This window comes from Fusarium proliferatum (genome assembly GCF_900067095.1).
Source record: "Fusarium proliferatum ET1 genome assembly, contig: FPRO_scaffold007, whole genome shotgun sequence".
NCBI classification, from domain to species: Eukaryota; Fungi; Ascomycota; class Sordariomycetes; order Hypocreales; family Nectriaceae; genus Fusarium; species Fusarium proliferatum.
The window spans coordinates 2,704,199-2,722,955 of record NW_022194796.1 but is presented as its reverse complement, the minus strand read 5'-3'; the positions used below and the strand labels follow the sequence as shown (position 1 = coordinate 2,722,955).

The 18,757-nt window shown below is 44.7% G+C and overlaps 8 protein-coding genes across 8 annotated transcripts; 5 read left to right on the top strand and 3 right to left on the bottom strand.

The window, feature by feature from the left end:
- Nucleotides 1-384: 384 nt before the first annotated feature.
- Nucleotides 385-2,837, top strand: FPRO_07228 (uncharacterized protein; the record flags this gene model as incomplete). The annotated part of the gene is made up of 2 exons (XM_031218605.1): nucleotides 385-405; nucleotides 459-2,837. The coding sequence occupies 2 exons, from the start codon at nucleotides 385-387 to the stop codon at nucleotides 2,835-2,837; spliced, it is 2,400 nt and encodes a 799-aa protein (XP_031084446.1).
- A 3,704-nt stretch (nucleotides 2,838-6,541) lies between these two features.
- Nucleotides 6,542-7,798, top strand: FPRO_07229 (uncharacterized protein; the record flags this gene model as incomplete). Its single annotated transcript, XM_031218603.1, has 4 exons — nucleotides 6,542-7,123; nucleotides 7,188-7,318; nucleotides 7,371-7,619; nucleotides 7,678-7,798. 4 exons carry the CDS (start codon nucleotides 6,542-6,544, stop codon nucleotides 7,796-7,798), a joined length of 1,083 nt encoding a protein of 360 aa, XP_031084445.1.
- Nucleotides 7,799-8,398: 600 nt separating this feature from the next.
- Nucleotides 8,399-9,043, top strand: FPRO_07230 (uncharacterized protein; the record flags this gene model as incomplete). Its single annotated transcript, XM_031218602.1, has 2 exons — nucleotides 8,399-8,557; nucleotides 8,606-9,043. The coding sequence occupies 2 exons, from the start codon at nucleotides 8,399-8,401 to the stop codon at nucleotides 9,041-9,043; spliced, it is 597 nt and encodes a 198-aa protein (XP_031084444.1).
- A 627-nt stretch (nucleotides 9,044-9,670) lies between these two features.
- FPRO_07231 (uncharacterized protein) lies at nucleotides 9,671-10,434 on the top strand (the record flags this gene model as incomplete). The annotated part of the gene is made up of 2 exons (XM_031218601.1): nucleotides 9,671-9,797; nucleotides 9,839-10,434. The coding sequence occupies 2 exons, from the start codon at nucleotides 9,671-9,673 to the stop codon at nucleotides 10,432-10,434; spliced, it is 723 nt and encodes a 240-aa protein (XP_031084443.1).
- Nucleotides 10,435-10,730: 296 nt separating this feature from the next.
- Nucleotides 10,731-11,468, bottom strand: FPRO_07232 (PAD1-Phenylacrylic acid decarboxylase; the record flags this gene model as incomplete). Its single annotated transcript, XM_031218600.1, has 1 exon — nucleotides 10,731-11,468. One exon carries the CDS (start codon nucleotides 11,466-11,468, stop codon nucleotides 10,731-10,733), a length of 738 nt encoding a protein of 245 aa, XP_031084442.1.
- Nucleotides 11,469-12,394: 926 nt separating this feature from the next.
- FPRO_07233 (related to 3-polyprenyl-4-hydroxybenzoate decarboxylase and related decarboxylases) lies at nucleotides 12,395-13,972 on the top strand (the record flags this gene model as incomplete). The annotated part of the gene is made up of 1 exon (XM_031218599.1): nucleotides 12,395-13,972. One exon carries the CDS (start codon nucleotides 12,395-12,397, stop codon nucleotides 13,970-13,972), a length of 1,578 nt encoding a protein of 525 aa, XP_031084441.1.
- A 167-nt stretch (nucleotides 13,973-14,139) lies between these two features.
- Nucleotides 14,140-15,711, bottom strand: FPRO_07234 (uncharacterized protein; the record flags this gene model as incomplete). The annotated part of the gene is made up of 2 exons (XM_031218598.1): nucleotides 14,140-15,513; nucleotides 15,574-15,711. 2 exons carry the CDS (start codon nucleotides 15,709-15,711, stop codon nucleotides 14,140-14,142), a joined length of 1,512 nt encoding a protein of 503 aa, XP_031084440.1.
- A 1,276-nt stretch (nucleotides 15,712-16,987) lies between these two features.
- Nucleotides 16,988-18,565, bottom strand: FPRO_07235 (uncharacterized protein; the record flags this gene model as incomplete). The annotated part of the gene is made up of 3 exons (XM_031218597.1): nucleotides 16,988-18,224; nucleotides 18,272-18,438; nucleotides 18,497-18,565. 3 exons carry the CDS (start codon nucleotides 18,563-18,565, stop codon nucleotides 16,988-16,990), a joined length of 1,473 nt encoding a protein of 490 aa, XP_031084439.1.
- Between the last annotated feature and the right edge of the window lie 192 nt (nucleotides 18,566-18,757).

The following is an 18,757-nucleotide window of genomic DNA, read 5'->3' as shown; positions in this document are numbered from 1 at the left end:
CATATAGATATTTAAATTTAAATTTAAAGAATAAATTACTAAAATTTTTAAAAAAGGTATTATATATAGATACCTAAACTTAAGTTTAAATAAATCTATTATATAAAAATAGTAAGTTTACTAGCAATTTTATAAAAATCTAGAGATATATAAATAAAAGGCTTTAAATATTTATTACTTATAACCTTAATTAGGACCCCTTTAGTATGTTTTTTAACTCTAATTCTAGTCCTTATTAAAAACAGCTAATGGAGTGTCTTAAGTTTAATTAAATCGATTCGCGCAGGACTACAATCAAAACTGCCTATGCTAAGACTTGCAGCTGGTTTCTCAAATATCCTGACTACCTTGCATGGCTGGACCCAATAAGGAAATCCCAGCACCATGGCTTTCTCTGGATTCGTGGTAAGCCAGGTGCTGGCAAATCAATAATCATGAAGTTCATCTACACAAAATAGAGGAAGACAGACATCCCATTAAAGGCTCTTACTGTCTCATTCTTCTTCAATGCCAGAGGAGATCTACTTGAAAAGTCAGTCTCAGGCATGTACCGATCTTTACTTCTTCAGCTCCTCCAAGGGTTCCCCGATATCCAGATCATTCTAGACGACCCTGACTTAATAGCACGGAACCAGGTTATATGCCCCCCACTAAACGTCCTCAAAGACCTATTCCGTTCTGCGGTCTCGTCTCTCGGAAACCAAGCTCTTACCTGTTTCATCGATGCCCTAGACGAGTGCGATGAACAACAAATTAGAGATATGGTCGAGTTCTTTGAAGAAGTTGCAGAACAATGTGTGGAAGACAATATGAAATTCCAAGTGTGTTTCTCGAGCCGACACTACCCTTATATCGATATCAAGTCGGGGATTCGATTGACGTTAGAAGGCCAAGACGGTCACAGTGAAGATTTGAAGCGCTATATCAGCAGACACTTGCGAATCAAGGACCCTCCTCTGGTCGAGGAGTTGACAGCGATGATGCTTGAAAAAGCCGCCGGCGTCTTCCTCTGGGTTGCTCTGGTGGTGGACATTTTGAACGAGGAGAATCGCCATGGACGCATAGCACTTCGGACCAGGTTGCGCCAGGTGCCGAATGAATTGAGTGCACTTTTTCAAGATATTCTGACACGGGATAAAGGCCACCTGGAAAGGCTGTTACTATCAATTCTTTGGATTCTGCTTGCAGAACGACCGTTGCAGCCTGGAGAGTATTACCATGCTCTCTGGTCTGGATTATTACTGAGGCAGAAAGGAGATCCCGAGATGCCGCCTGTCAACAGTACAGACATTAGCGACTGCTTTAACAAATTCGTTATTAGTTCTTCTAAAGGACTTGCTGAAATCACTAAATCCAAGAAGCCCACAGTGCAGTTCATACACGAGTCGGTCCGTGACTTCCTCATCAAAGATAAGGGTCTTTACACACTATGGCCAACTCTTGCGGCTGACTGGAAGAGCCAAGGGCACGAGGAGCTTAAGCTTTGTTGCAATACATACATATTTCACGAAACTGTACGGGAGGCACTTGACAAGCAAAATTCCACTCATACCCAGGACCCAGAGGAGAGCTTATTGGAGCAATTCCCTTTTCTGGGGTACGCCAGTCAATGTGTTCTTCACCACGCTGACGCTGCTGCCCACGAGATTATTCAGCAAGAGTTTCTTAGCGAGTTCCCGTTACCGAAATGGATTACTATCTTCAACGTCTTTGAGAAACACAAGATTCGCAAGTACGATCTCGATGCAAATATCCTGTACATCCTTGCCGAAAGGGGGTATTCGAACCTCATTCGAACAAATCTCGAAATATCCCCAGGGATCGAAGGAGCAGGAGGGAGATACCCAAGTCCACTACTAGCAGCAATGGCTAAAGGAAACAAGGGTAGCGTGGCAGCCTTGTTGGGCTTGCCATCGAGGATCTACAATGGTGTCGATATTACGGATAAGCTGAAGTGCAGAAGGGACTCAGTGAGAAAGGGCCAAACGCCTTTTGCTTGGGCATGCGAGGAGGGTCATTTGGCCATTGCCCAGCTGCTCTTGCAGAATGGTTCACGGGTCATTGAGGCTGACTTAGTGAGGGTAACTGTAAATGGACATAGCGAGATTGCAAAGATGCTTCTCGGTAAGGGAGCGGATGTGAGGGCTGTTAACAAGGACGGGACAACGGCATTACATGGCGCATTATCAAAATGCGACTTCGAAACTGCAAAGATTCTTCTTGATAAAGGAGCGGATGTTACAGCTGTTGGTAGAGGGAGGAGGACACCACTTCATGAAGCATCAGCCAAGGGTCACTTGGAATTTGTGAAAATTCTTCTTGATAAGGGAGCGGATGTTACAGCTGTTGACTGGCTTGGGTCCACCCCACTACATCTTACATCTGACTCAGATATTGCAATGATCCTTCTTGACAAGGGAGCGGATATCACAGTTACAGATCACGACAGACGGACGATACTGCACCGCGCATCATCAGCGGGCTCGGTAGAGCTGGTGAAAATCCTGCTTGAGAAAGGAGCAGATGTTAATGCTGTAAGTAAGGACGGAAAAACGGCACTACATCACTCAACAAGCGCGGAGGTAACCACATTATTGCTCGAGAAAGGAGCGGATATTACAGCTACCGACACTGATGGATGGACATCGCTGCATTTCGCGTCACTCATGAATCGGTTGGAGGTGGTAAAAGCTCTGCTTGAGAAGGGAGCAGGCATTACAGCTAAAAATAATTCTGGACGAACCTCATATGATATCGCACGTTGGCGGCACCCACAAATAGCGATGATTCTTTTGGAGAAGGAAATAAAAGATTCCTCTGTCAGAGATGTCAATTAGGTGCCATTTATTTATTAGTTGTCTTTATAGTCTTAGTTCTATATGCACTTTCTTATAATTTGCATACTTTATTAAGCTTGAAATTAAATGCCGGTAAAGAAGATAATAGTTGTTTTTTACTGGCCCTTTAATCCATAAAACCTCTATCTTTATTTATTTACAGACCTAAGGCAATACAGTAATCCTTAGGCCTCCTTCTATAAATCCACTTTCTAACATGAGTTCATAATATGGTGTATTAATAATGTCAGATGTATCTATTTATGAAATAAAAGAAGTATAGAGAAAGCTGCAAGCTGTTCCTGAAACTGGAGTTTGAAGTAACAATACCTAGTTCTAGTCACACAATTCTCCACTCAGATAAAAGTCGTTTAGTCGTTCTTGTTTCTTTCTGCACTTAGACATTTAAGTCTCCACTGTTAGTATTAAGATATATAGTTTAGTTCGAAAGCTGGCTGTCCGGAGTGGCCCGATATAAATGGGTAGGAAAAGATTGGCCATGCTAGATTGCGTTATTCTCTACAGCTTTCCTCTTGGTCAAGAGTCAGAAACTTTACTGCCTTGATAAATTAGCTATGGTTGTGGTGATCTCCCTGAGTTAGTCTTCACATTTTGCACCAAGTTGCCGTGATTGAGTAGGGATCTCGAGATACGGTGAGTTCTGCTGCAAAATTTCAGTAGCTATGACATCGAATTGGATCTTATTGAGGTCCGGAATAGATATGATAGATGAGAGACCTTATCACCAGGTAAGGGCAAAAGTCTTGTGTGAGTATTGAAGTTACGGTGCTTTTTTTTCTGAACTTACACGAAAGTCAAAGAAGGAACGTGATCTGAAGGAATCTTCATGCTTCTTCCGTATCGTGAAAACTCAGAGATAATCGAGTCCCGCAATAAGATATAACGTAGTGTCTTTAGGATCCAGGTGTTTTCCGTACAGATACTGTACGAGGACATATCAACAGCACGGCCAAGGCCGAGAAGGCAACTAGCGTCACGAATGTTTTACCTGTAAAGGTGTGTTATGATACACCGGAATAGTGGCTATGGGTCGGAATTAACGGTACTGAACCATCAGCAACCTCTCTAAGTCTGATCAACCTATCGATTCGGAGAAACATGTACAGTCCCTTGACGTGTGACTGGTTTGACATTATATCATGCCGCATACAACATAAAAGGGCGAATTTGATATCTTGACATAGGGTCTGGTGATGTATCAGCCCTTTACATAGGGGCGGCTTTGCATCAGAAAACACAGCAGCAAGACAGATTTAGAAAGCAATAAATTAAATATTAGGAACGTAATTAATCTAGTTATTGTTCCAATTAATAGATAATTATAGACTAAGTAGTGTTATTTATTGAAAGGACTTTTTAACTTAACCCCGAGAATGCATAATAGGAGGGTAATGATTGGTTCAGCGAACTGCTCTTTCCTCTTCTCTTTACTCAGCATACCCCCTCACCTACATAACCTCCACCTCCCCCTCTCTTACTCTTCCACTACCTCCTCCACCACTGCAAGTCCTTCATTAATACGCAGTACAGTCACGTGATTCCGCGTCATTTTGGCATTTGCTTGCTGTGCCATCAGTTTCTCACGCGTCGCAAGGCAGCAGCGCGAAGTATAAAAAGCCTGCTGTCCCTCTAACACTGTTCCTCTTCTTCTTCTCCCTTACACTCCACCACTCCCTCATTCAACTTAGTACTCCCAGCAAAGACCGACAGATCATATTACTTACTTTAATCCTTTTGGCCCTTGGCATAAGTTTGCACTTTAATCCTCAACTTGCTTACCCACTTACTTTTTCAACACACCATGCCTGACCAAATTCCCTCACCATCACCCTCCAAGGAGTACATTGCCAACGGCAATGGACAACAACCCTGTTACACTGATTGCTATCCTGCACACTACTATCTTCTCTCGGCCAGATTAAGCTCTCAGCTATAGGTCTTAGCAGTAAATAATACTTTTAGCTTATAACTTAGATATTATACTATAATATCTAACTAATTACTATAGTATAAAGCTAATAAAAGGAAAACCTAAATAATAACTTTTTAGTTAGCCTTAAAGGCATATAAAAAGGTATCTCTAGACCCTAATTAAAAAAGGTTAACTTAATACTATAAATACCTCTTTTTAATCTTTAAGATAGCAGCTTTAATAAGATTAATCTTTTATTAATACTAATCTAGTTAAATAGTAGATATTAATAACTATATTAATAAAGCTATAATTATACCTTAAGCTATATTAATATATAGAGAGACTTAATAAGGTAAATATATCTATAAACCCCTTAAAAAGCACTATAGGGCTACTATAAGGTTTATCTCTATATAGGACTTCTATAAGTTTAGCAGTAAATTCCTTATTTAACTAGCTCTTTTTAACTATAAAACTATTACTTTTATAGTAGCCTTTAGTAAATTTCCTATAGGGGTTATTAAAGTTACTTAATAAGAGAAAAAGGTATTAAAGAAGCTAAAGAAACTAAAGAGATTTAATATAGCTATATAGCTAATCTAAAGAAATTATACCTAAATTATATCTATATTTAATATCTAAATAGTAATTTACTAAAAGGAACTTCTAGATATAGTATATAGCTATTAGATTTATTAAGAAATATTAATATATAAGAAAAGAGAAAGTTTCTTAATAATATATATATTAGTATTACTAGGCTAAAAATAAGGTTAAAATAAAGGTTTAAGGAAGTTAGAAGGTTATAGTGATATTAAGTTTATAAGTCAGTTATAAGGTTAGAAAATACACTTCAGGCTTAACACAATAATCCTGCACACTACCAGATAACTCCGCCGTTCTTTTATGAACTGGGAATCTATCCACATAATAGTTCTAGTAATACAGAAATCAGATCTTCAAACTCCGGCCAGAGCTCCCTGGCTGATATAGCACTGATCTGGAGCCCTTTTTAAGTTAACAACCCCCTTCCCAAATCGAGGTCTTGTAGGTAGGCGGTGTTGTAAGATAATCAGAACTATTGAATATGCTACCTTCTACCCACAGAAATGACATCAACGGAGATGGCCGAGCGTTCTTCAAAGATATAAGGCTCAAGCCAACTGCCCCGGACATATCAAAGTTCACAACAAAAAGCATCACGGATCGCGTCCAATCCTGGTAGGTTAGTGGATATGGTCTACCAGGGAGCTTAGAAGGATAGCAATTTGCAGCACGCAATTAGAGCAGAAAACGTGGGGTAGTCAGGTAAGTCTGTGGTATGTTCTCTTAATGAGCATAAAATCAAACCACGATGCTCTCGCCTTAAACGTGGCGATAGTCTCCTCCTTGCTCGGCGACTTTCGTTTTAGGTCGACGCGATCCCTAGAAAAGGCTTATACACAAATGGTGGTGGTACTTTGGGTGACTAATGATGCGTTTGGAAGACTTGGTAATAGCAATGGCAATGATGTCGATATATATAATATAGACCAGGGTGCATATACGGTCAACGTCTTTTCGCCAAAGCTTCTGTTGGAGGTGCGTAGTAGACATGCAGCATCAACTGTATAGTTTGCTGACATTTCCAGATGAAAGATCATCATGGTACCGAGGCTATTGAGGTTTTGATCAATGGAATCAAAACAGCTGCTGGCGGGTTACCAGCCTCGAACCTGGTGATCTCGATCTAACCTAAATAGTTTATGATCCCATTCTTGAAATCACCATGGTCTTCGATGCGTCTAGCCATCTGCCCCACATCATACGCACCGACGAGAATCACATGATCTATGGACCTTCGACAAATGACCTTTACGTTTCTCAATACAGAGCCATCGAGGGCATCAAATTTCCTCACACGTTTCAGACCGTCTATAGCTCCACTACGCAGAAGCTAGATGCAACACTCGAAGAGTTCATGGTCGAAGAAATCACTATTAATCCCAGGTTCCCCAAGGACTACTTCAGTGGATTGTCAGAAAGGGAAGGATTCTTCCCGAAAGAGGCACCCAAGAAGACTGAGGGTCTCAGTCATGCGCACATTCTAGAACTCAGCAGCAACATGCTTTGGTCTGGTCCTGGGTCCGGCATTAGCAACAACTCTGTCGACAGTATCAAGCACAAAAACATCGTCCCCGGTCTGCCCAATGCTCATTGGCTCATCGTCAATGACGAGTTTTTAGGAGTTAAGCAATTCGTGATCGAGTTCGAGGACCACGTCATCGTCGGTGATGCACCTCCCCAGTGGACCAAGCAAGTAATCGAGTGGATTGACAAGAAAATTGGCAAGCCTATTAAATACCTTTGGGTAAGCTCCCAAGATTAAGGATGAACCAAGCTTTCGTGATGAGAAACTAACTCTCCTGTAATAGCCTACCCACCATCACCGTGATCACAGTGGAGGAGCTGCTGAATATGTCCAAATTGGGGCGAAGTTGATTATCCCCGAGATTGCAACAAGCTATTGGTCAAGCATTCCCGGTGCCGAGCTCATCACCTTCAAGTATGACTTTGTGCATCAATCAACTAAGAAATACCATCCAATCATCTACTAGCGAAACGCACCCCTACATCAATAGCGATAACGAGCACCAGGCCTGGTTCATCTGGGAGGAGCAAGCCACACACTCCATCGACTGGTCATATATATTTATCACTAACAAGTGCCCTACCAACGAATCAGGTATTGCTATCATTGAGGCCGACGCGTGGCACCCTGGTATACCTGATGCCAACAATGACAGGTGGGAAATGAGAGAGTGGCTCGGTCAGCTTGATAGGGATGGTGTTCCTGAAAGCGCCTAGTAAGTACTTCCCAGTACAAGATATAAAAACGAAAACAAATAACTGACGAGGTTCCAGTGTTCTGCCAACCCATGGTCAGATCAGTCAAGTCTCGGAACTCATTGAGCATACTGACTATGTCTATGCCGCAAGAACTATTGGTGACTGGAAGAATGGAGGAGCTCTGTACCAGGCGTGAGCGGACTACGGCCCTCATGTCATATGATGGTGTATAGTTTATATATTGTGGCGAAGCACTGACTGCATAGTACGATAGACCCAGCTGAGTGGTGATATACAGGTAGATTTACATTTATGCTCTATAATTCGCAGTACTTGGATATATATTAAGTAGTTAAAGTATCAGTAAGAATTCCACATTTCTGTTTTGTAAAGCTCGTTTATTAGGCCGCTGTAGCAAATATAATGATATTTGCTTGCCAGTTTAACTTTTAGCTTCTTGATGAACTGCTGAAGTTTCTCTCTTAAGTTTAAATATTAGATTGACTAACGGAAAAGTATAGTCTTGATTTGTTTTCTGTCTCCTGGCGGATACCTACCTGGCTGATACTTTCCTTGTAATCATGTCAATGGCAAGCTGGCGCCATGCATAATCACAATGCCTTTCTTTAAAAGCTCTTGCAGACTACATTTTGAATTGAGAGAAGCGGAGTAACAATGCGTAAGCACTAAAGGAGGCTTATCACCGCTAAGCACGAGTCGTTCGTCCCATGTTTAATGTCTTCCGTAGACTAGCGCGCGTCTGTATCGGCATGCGGTACTTTATTATGTTCCGCCCATGCCTCGAAAAAGTGCTTTCAGAGCGGGCTCGAATTTCCAAGCCGCGACCGTAACTCGTCGTTCATTCCGCTTTCGTGACACGCACATATACACCAACCAAGACAGTATGAGTGCGTCAGAAGTTACCACGGAGGCTCGACTCAATAGCAATTGCAAGGTATGATGAACAAATCCCTGTCAGTGCCATTGCTAATGCAAGTCAAAGGGCTGTCGAAAAAGGAAGATCAGGTGCATCTCAGGGCCTTCTATTTCCCACCCTTCGCAAGAAAGGTGCAACCGCTGCAGAAAACTAGACATCGAATGCATCTTTAAAGTTCCAGTGACAAGGAAAAGACGGAAACGAAATGAAACAAGGATCCATGAACTTGAGCAAAAGCTCGAGGAAGTTCAGCGCGCGATCGCCACAGGACCCCAAAGAGACCTGCACATACCACCAACCTCAGAAGCCTCCATAACGCCCACAAGTACAAATTACTCATTCCCATCAATTATGTACAACTCAAGCACTTCTTCCAGTCAACCTACAGCTTATGGGACTCCCAGCGAATCCCCCACCAAGGGAGACCCCGTATCTCGAGGAATTATTGAAGAATTAGTTGCAGAAGAATTACAAATCAAGTTCTTCACCGAGCTTTTACCGTAATACCCTTTAATCCTTCCCGATGCCCCTCTCTCGTGGCAGACTTTGCAACAAGCTCGGCCAGCACTGTTCCGGGCTGTGCTAGCAACCTCATCAAGCTGTTTCAGGCCAGATCTCTGGACACCACTCTTTCGAGATGCAGAGCGATATGTCATGGAGCAAACCATGATTTACGGCCGGAAATCACTAGATCTGATACAAGCTGCTCTGGTTCTTGTTACTTGGAGTCACCCACCGGATAAGTTCGAGCATTTGAACTTTAGCCAATTTATTAATATCACAGCAGCTATGGTGATTGACCTGCGATGCTCAAATGACGAGCGATATGAAATCATGACATCTGATCCTGGGGTCCTATATACTAAAGAATACTTGGAAACAGTTAGGGCGTTCTCAGCTTGCTACTTTCTATGCTCAAGGTTCAGCACGTTTACCTCGTCTGATATCCAGCAGTTATCCTAATACATCTCCAGTATCGCTATGTCATTCCGGCGGCCGAGCACGCTACACTATGGCACCTGGGTGCAAGAGTGTATAAATATCTTAGATTCTCCAGCGAGCACACATATTGGTGATCGACGGTTGGCAGCATGGATCAGACTCCAACGGCTTGCAGAGGAGTCTCTTTCCATGGCCAGAGCCAGGCCAAATGGGAATTCATTTGATCACTCCGACCAACGGAACCATTTTCTTCTGCAAAACTGTCTCGAACGCCTCAAAGATTGGCGGCGGAACACCCCGGAAAATATCATGACCGGTAAGACTGCTGCCACCGTCTCTGTCTCGAGTAACTAATAGTTAAAGTAACCATCGATATACACTACCATGTCGTCCTTCTTAACCTTTATGAACCAGGCCTTTACTATAATCACGAGTCTCAAGATTTTCGCCCTCCTTATGCAATACAGACTTTTCTGTCTACGACTACATTCGATCCAGATACGCCACAGTATATTGATACGCGTATAAAGTGCCTAAATGCGGCTCGGAACCTAATACAGTTGTTCCTGCAATTCTCCTCAAAGGCTCTACAACAAGTTCCTGTTGTCGTCTTTACCAGGATGATGTATACTGTTGTCATGGTCATCAAGCTCGAAGTTTTAAATGGGCCGACCATTCATAGAAAGGATGTGTCTGAGGCTGGACAGAATTTTGCTCTAGATTTGATAAGTCTTGTAATCGAAAAGCTCAAACTGTCATCGGACATGGGAAGCTTCTCTATTCCAGCAACTTTCCATGCCGTGTTGGGGAGACTGCACAGCCGTTGTGTCGATAGCTATTGGTGTTTGGTTATGGGACAGAATGAGATCAATGAGACAGTCAAACCTCTGATGAACCTTGAAGTTCAAAATTCGAGCAAAGAGAAAGAAGGCACACTTTTAAGAGCATATTAAGGGCCTATAATGTCTTAAAAACAGATCTTTAAAGTTAAATATTATCTTAGCAGATAGAATACAGTGTTTCCTTAAACACTTCTATATTACTAGATAATTGCTTCCTAAATGTTGCAGCTAATGCTGGTCTGGAAATGTTTTTAAATAATTTCTCTAGTAAAAGAATTTCGCTAATAGTTATAGGACAGGGGTTTAATATGAGACTTATATATACTGAGTAAAATAAATGTTACTTTAGTCGTTGCCGCGAACTACATTACAGACCTGTATGATAAGAAGTGGCCTGTGTTCCTGCACTAGGTACTTTGCTTTTCCTTTGCTGCCCAGTCAAATCCTGACCAACGGGATTCATCCTGCATATCCTCATCTATGACTTCTAGGTCGAGCAGGTCAATCATTCTCATGATACTTTGCTGTACCATGTCATCGATAGAACTCGGTCTTGTATAAAAGGCCATCACTGGCGGGAACACCACAGCTCCGGTCTTGGTCACTTCAAGCATGTTCTCCAAGTAAATGCTCGTTAATGGCGTTTCTCTGGCCACTAGAACAAGTCTCCTTCTCTCCTTCAATGTCACGCTTGCCGCTCGTACAATGAGGTCATTATCGTAGCCCATTCGTATGCCTGCTAATGTCTTCATACTGCATGGAACTACAATCATGCCATCCGTGCGAAAGGAGCCAGAGGATAGTGAGGCTGAAACATCTAGCGACGAGTGCGTGACAGAAGCAAGAGACTCAAGGTACAAAGCTGTGTTATTTGGACCGTCAAGTTCGTATTTAAGTGTTGCCCCTCCCCACTTTGACATGATGAGATGCGTCTCAACCTCAAGTTCCCGAAGACGTTTGAGGAGAGCAACTGCCAAGGGAGAACCAGTCGCTCCTGTAACAGCGACAACGATACGTTTCCGACGGCCATTGGGCCTAGCGAAGGATGATTGGGAGCGCACTTGAACTGGTAAGTGATGAGCCAGTGAAAGGCTTAGGAGATCATGTCTATTGAAACGGCTCAAGGGGCGAATAAGACTGCGCATCTTAGCAGAATGGAACTTGAGTGAAGGTCTTGAGCAGTTGGTGATGTGATGGAGAGTTGAGTAGTTTGTTCGAGCCGGCATAAATCGCAAGTCGGATTACTTTGCATCCTGTACACGCACCCAAAAGCTGTAATCCTTGTACGGGTAACAGAGCCGATCAGCTTAAAGAGAAAAATACAATAAGCCCTTAGATGTAGTTTAGTCAGAGTTTACAAACCGGCCATTCATTACTCTAATAGTTACTTGATTGTAGCGTGCAACGATGTAAGCACTATAATAGAATGGTGTGCGGATCTTGCACCATTCCAAGATTTACTAGGCTCAAGGCAAACGGCCACATCTCACAGTCCTGCTTTTATACGAAATCCGCATCGGAATTCTCTATTTTGAATCTCCATTCCTGATGGACAACAGGTTTCATTGGCTAGAACAATCCAACCTTGCCTTTCGGACATCTTGCTAGCAATTGACTTCTAAGTTCTCTGCTGATCCAAGTCCACAGGCTACGAGGGATCAACATTTCAAAGTGCCCAATGAATCACCTGAAATGTGCTTTACAGAAAGTTTCGATAATTTAATTGTAACCCCACCAGGCTGATATGGCTTGAGACGAAGTCCGAGCAGTATGGGGGGCTAAGAGCAATGAAGTGATTAGACGTCTGCTATGCTGTGATTTCGGGTAATCGGGACGGCTTCGCGATCAAGATCAGACTTATCACATTGTGGCTTGCTTGAAGATGACAGATCGTTGCAGTAGTGCTTAATAACATGCTTGCTAAAGCTGACTACACCATATTGCCAGATGCGTGACGAGGCGGCCGACAAGTGCTTCACCCACTTAAAATCCGGGAGTAGCCAACGAAGCGATGTGCCTTGCGGGAGCATCGCATCTCAACCTGGAACCCGTTTAATATTCGATCAGGATCATGCAGCAGCTTCGTCCTACCTTGAGAAACAGGCTCCTCGCGAGCCGTGGATTGCGTCGGTCGCTATCTGGAGGCAACAGTTCTTCCCCAGCGCATCTCGACTTTCGAGCCTTTGTTGACACTTTGCGAGAGAACAAGGACTTGACCGATATCACTTCTGAAGTTGATCCCAAGCTCGAAGTCGCAGCTGCCATCCGTCTGGCATATGAACAGCGCACCAAGGCACCGTTGTTCCACAATGTGAAGGGGGCAAAGGACGGCCTGTTTCGCATCCTGGGTGCACCAGCTGGCTTCTCCAGTGACTCAAAGTATCCTTACCGACGTCTGGCAGAGCACCTTGCTCTTCCAAAAGATGCTGGTGTGACAGATGTCATTGACAAAATGCTATCGGCAAAAAGAGAACGGCCGCTGCCTCCAGTTCATGTATCTACTGGGCCGTGCAAAGAAAACATCATTATGGGCGGCGATGTTGATCTCACCAAGCTGCCCGCTCCTCTTCTGAACAAGGCTGATGGAGGGAATTACATCCAGACATTGGGGATCAACATCATACCACATCCAACAGAGCCATGGACAAACTGGTCTATCGCAAGGGCAATGGTTTATGATAAGACGCGAATGGTGGGTCTTATCATGAAGCCGCAGCATATAGCTAGGATATTTGAAGAGTGGAAAAAGACCGGCAACGATGTACCGTATGCCATCGCCCTGGGTGCTCCTCCGATCGCTACCATGGCAGCTAGTATGCCCCTACCTTCTGGTGTCTCAGAGTCCGAATATGTCGGCGCACTTTGCGGATCACCATTAGAGCTAGTCAAGTGTGAAACCAACAACATGTACGTCCCAGCTACAAGCGAAATCGTCCTAGAAGGCACGATTTCTATCACAGATACTGCCAAAGAGGGCCCTTTCGGCGAGATGCATGGCTACAGTTTTCTTGATGAGAACTCTCAGCAACCTCTGTATACTGTCAAAGCCATCACTTATCGTAACAACCCAATTCTACCAGTTTGTGTACCTGGACGCGCGAACCTTGGCCCGGATGAGACACATACCATGATTGGAACACTTGCATCTGCTGAAATTCGCCACTTGCTCCAACAGCACGGTTTACCAGTGACTCAAGTCTTTGCCTTGTTCGAGACACAGGTCATTTGGGCGGCTGTACAAGTCGACCGCAAGAAGCTCGCCGAAATAAAGACAAAAGCCAAAGACTTGTGCACCAAGATTGGAGATCTCGTGTTCCGCAACAAGTGCGGCATGCAAATCCACCGTTTGCTAGTAGTTGGAGAGGATATCAACCCTTTCGACATGAATGATGTCACTTGGGCTTTTGCAACGAGATGTAGACCAACGATGGATGAGTTCCATTTTGAGGATGTCCCTGCTTATCCACTTGTGCCGTATATGTCGCATGGACCTGGGACGAAGCTCACAGGAGGAAAGGTCGTGGCCAATTGTTTGTTACCGGAAGAGTATGAAGGGAAGCAAGGCTGGGTGACTTGTGATTTTGAGAACGGATATCCTGGAGATATCAAAAAGAGAGTCTTGAGTAGGCGTCAGGATTTTGGTGTATAATGACTAAATTATATGAACTGTTCTACCAAAACCCACCATTGATCGTCATTCCTTTGTGACGACATTGAAGACCACTCAGCTCCAACGCAACGAGTCATCAGCTCGATCTTTACAATCAGGTCCTGAATTTAAAATAATTCTATATCAACTACATAATACTGTGGAGTTTATAGCGTGTACTTAAAGTCAGGTCGCAGGTCACCTTGAACCCACTTTTGTTCATCTGACAAATTGTCCCATTTAGCATCCATCTTGCCAAGGCTGCGATCTCTGTTCATCTTGCGAAGTCCAAGATGCATCAAGATAGATCCACCGAGTAAGAAAACCACCAGATAGCCAAAGACAACCCCATGTCCCGTATAGTATCGGGGCTTTTCACGAAGCAGGTAGATGTTTGATGATACCACGCCATTTAAATTGCCCCAGCCAACTACTACTCCCAGCACAAAGGCACGCTTCAGCGACCCTTCAGTATTATTGTTCAACCAGGAGAGAGTGTTGGGCACAGTAGGGTAAATGCCTGCTGCACCGAGGAATACACCTAGATACTGCACTGTCGGGTTGGACGTCGCTATAAGCATAGCAAAACCAGCAATGCCGAGCAGAACAATGGCTATGTTGCAGTAACCTCGCTGCCGCGTCCTGTCGCCGTAAAATCCCACACAAATAGTGAGAGCCGCTGCAACTGCATAGGGGGGCACAGAGAGAAGCTGGGCCTTGGTACCTACATGCCCCATGCCGGCAATGATAGTCGGGAGAAACAGGGAGAAGGCATATAGAGGAGTAAGACAGCCCATATAGATAAGCATATATCCATATGTTTTCCAGTCCTTGAGGGCAGCAAACATATGTCTCTTATCGAAATCCTCGGCCGTTCGGCCTTGCCGGTCCATAATTAAGCGACGTTGGATTCGGATCTGGTCATCAGGACTGAGGAAGCTTGCCGTTGCTGGCCAATCAAAGACCAGCCACCAGCACGCCAGTCCGGCTACAACAGTTGCAAGGCCCTCCAATATGAAGATCCAAGCCCAACCAGGTTTCCCGCCGATTCCATCCATTTTTGCAATAACTGCTGCGAGCAAGCCGCCGAATGAGCCTGCCAGTGCAGCTGCTGAGAAAAAGATAGAAGACCGGATGCCGATTTCAGAGCTCTTATACCAACAAGAGAGATAATAGTTGACTCCAGGGAAGAGTCCGGCTTCGGCCATACCGAGGAAGAAGCGAGCAGCTAGCAGACCCTTGACGTTGGTAACAAGCCCCATAAGAGTCATTATGAGTCCCCAAGTCAGAATGATAAGGGTAAAGAACAATCGAGGCGTGATCTTCTTGAGCAGGGCATTTGTTGCAGGTTCGACGACAGCATACGAGACGAAGAAGATCGTCAATGCATTATTGTAGTCCCCTTTAACCATCCCAAGATCAACTTCGAGACCAGCTAGCCGAGCGTTTCCGATATTGGTACGGTCGAGGAAGGATAAGAGATATAGAAAGGATAGCCATGGGATAAGGGCCAGATCAACCTTCCACATCAGCTTCTTTTCCTATTTTGATCAATTAGCTAGGTCGTTTCTTGGTATCAGTGCGCTGTTGATTATACTTACAATGGCTTGACGCTCTTCCACCGTCTTTCCGGCATCAGGGTCTGGTAGATGAGCCAAAAGCTGGGCTCGCTCGTATTCGATGGTCGTGTTGTCGGCCTTTTCCGTCTCAACGGGGAACGGCTTCTCAATATCGGCCATGACGATTGTAATTGACTTATCCTAGACTAGATACCGAAGGAGCTTGTGACTGAAAGGCGATACCGCTGCCTCTGGGATAGGTAGAGAGGTAGCTGGGGTGAAAGAACCTCCAGCAAGTTGTGCAGGGACCTTTTTATCTGTGCTTTTCGGTGAGCTTAGTCGCACTTATAACACCGACGCTCGGTCTCCAGTATTGCATCCGTCTGGACCTCCATGGTCTTCATGGTGGCCCGGTTCATGCAAGGTTCCATCATTCCTCCACGTTTGTACCCCACGGGGCAATAGACTTCTACGAAGCTAGATGCTGCCCGCGAGGTTAAGTTTAGGCTGTCAACCCACTTACGAGGACACGAAACAGTGGACTATGAATTCCGTGTTTTCCCGTGCGCCATTGTGAAGATGTCATACTTCAGTAGACGGTTGTTGATCCATTGGAGAGACCTCGGACTTCCGAGCTTCAATGCAACCCCCGAGGCGCAGGGAGACAACGGCCGCAGCAATAGGCTAGAACAACTAGTCTGGCTCTAGAAAGGTTATCCGGGACCTTCGGCAACGAATAACAATTTTTCATTTGGTCACTGCGTCAAGTAAACAGCCGTGCACCAGAAACAAGGTTTTGGTTCTGTAATAACCTTGAATTAAGCTCAAGCGGAGAAGTGCGGGGTTTTCGTCTCGACCTTTGTGGACTCCAAATGATGTCTTGCTACCCCAACAAGCCCCATTCCTATGCGCCATTTTGCAATACGGAACCTCTAATATTGGCGGAGTATGATCTCCTCAGCTTGAAATGCTAGTAATTCCCTCAATGCCAAGTCTTTCTAGACCATCTTAGTGTCGTATAACGGGCGTCAATTGAGCTCTGCCACGATACAGCAATGATCCATATGAATGACGTGAAGTGGGCAGAAGGAACCCCTAGTCGCCATTAGGCAGGTCAATAAAGTCCAAGTATGCTCAGACCTGGTCTTGTCAGGGCGTCAGCGGTAGATCCTCACGTAGCAATTTCAAGCTTGGAGTACAGCATCTTTTGCCACCTGCATCTGTCGCGAAGTTGCACTGCCTAACTTTGAGATGTGGTCTTAAAGGCTTGCACTCCACGAACAGGCTCAACCAACTTTTCTTTTCCTTCCTCTTCTATTGTTTCCCACTTCTGCAGCTCTGCTCCTGCTTCCCTTATATGCTTTGGCCCCCCATGCGATCTATAATCGATTCTATCAGTCCAGCCTCATTTCTTCCCTCTTGAACAATCTTGGGACATTGGCTGCTTCATCGTTACCTACTCGCCGCCTCCGCCACCATCACCACCACCTCCTCCATCACAACCCCCAGACCCTCCATAATCGCCCGCTCCTCCACCACCAGATATATCGTCCCCTCGACCCCTTCTAATAACCCTTCTCTGTTTCCATGCATCGCGACCCAATAGTAGAGTTCTTAGATCAGTCCTCTCCACGTTGGCAGCTGCATGCTTCACTGTATCAGGCACGTACTCCGTCAACGTCTCTTCCACTGATACCCCCCTTTCCAACTCTGAGGTATACTTCGATTTCCAAAGCTGTCTTGTATGTTGGAGCAGTGTACCTGCCGCATGTGTATTCGCTGTGCGTTCTCTATCAAGAACCCAGTCCGCCTTCTCAGCCGACCAAACCCAGTAACTCGCTGGGAATAAACGATGAGTCTGCCATAGAAGATCAATTTCGAGCGTTGGGGGCATTATCCGAGAGGGTCGTGAACTTGGGTGATGAGCAGCTTTTGCTGTCTTTGGGTCTAGCTTTGACTTGTATGAGCCATCCCTCTCACTCTTTGGAAGTATACTACCCAGGAGGCCAAGGAAGTTTTCGTAGTCAACTACCGACTGCCTCAAACTGTCGATAAACACAGGTACCGAATTCTTGACTCCAAGTATAACCTTCCAGAAAGACACTTGTTGCTCGAGGTCTGCTCGGAGGTCTTGCAAAGATGGCCATGGCTTCAGCATGCACGTTTCGTTGAACTGTTCATGCTGGCTTTGGCTTCTACATCTTTCTTCTACCCTACAAGTTCGCATCGCTGCGTATGACTGGAGGTCCCAGACCTTGTAGCCTTGCTCCGGTACACTTGTGCGGCAGCGATCCCATTGATGCATCAGAATCACTTTTCCTTGTTGGTCTTTCGGGATGTCTTCAAGCTTTTTATCAGTTGGTGTGATCCATTTTCTATCATGACATGGTGGTCGATTAGCTTTCCCTCCCAGAATGGAGAGTCTTTTCGGTTTCCATGGTGCAGAAGGCCATAGCTGATATGGCAGGTTGGAGCCGCGGCACTCGGAGCCAGACCAGCTCATCTTACTACACTCATCCCAGGCCTTCTTTGTTCGTCTGGGACACCATTCGCCTGCCAATAAGTTGGTCATAGGGAAATGCCGATGCTCCAAGCCAAAGATGCCACTGAAGTTGCGGTTACGGTTGTCGTAGATATAGTGATGAAAGCGCGAGGGTGACAGCATGTGCAGATACATAATAAGTGCGACATCCCTATTATCATCAGTCAGACGATCGAATGGCAAAGACACAGAGCCTACCATGGAGGCGAGTGATCATTTGGGCAGAAGCCTCGTATGTCGATGAAACGAAGATACATAGCATAACGCCATTCTGAGTATGCCAATGTTTCGTCACTTGTACTACCATCTGCATCGCCGAGGTGTTGAAGGAGCTTCAGAAAGGTCTCGATCAGTTCAAGGTGTTGCTATAGACAAGGAATGAGTTTTCGATCCATTGCACCAAATAATAGTTTATCAGCTCACAACAGCAGCGTGGCTTAAATCAATCGGGGTCCTCGCCCAAGGATCTTCGTAGACGGTGGAAAACGGCATGGCTATGGGCAAATTTATTTTATTATGTGAAGGCACACGTACAGACTTTGGACTGAGAAATCAATGATATTTATATGCTCCGCCTTTGGTTTATATATAGAATAATCTGAGGCTGTGCGTCAATCTGATTCGCTTGGCAGCTGGATTTGGTTAGCTCAGTTATTCGCTTCCGGACTAGAGCATATGATTAGC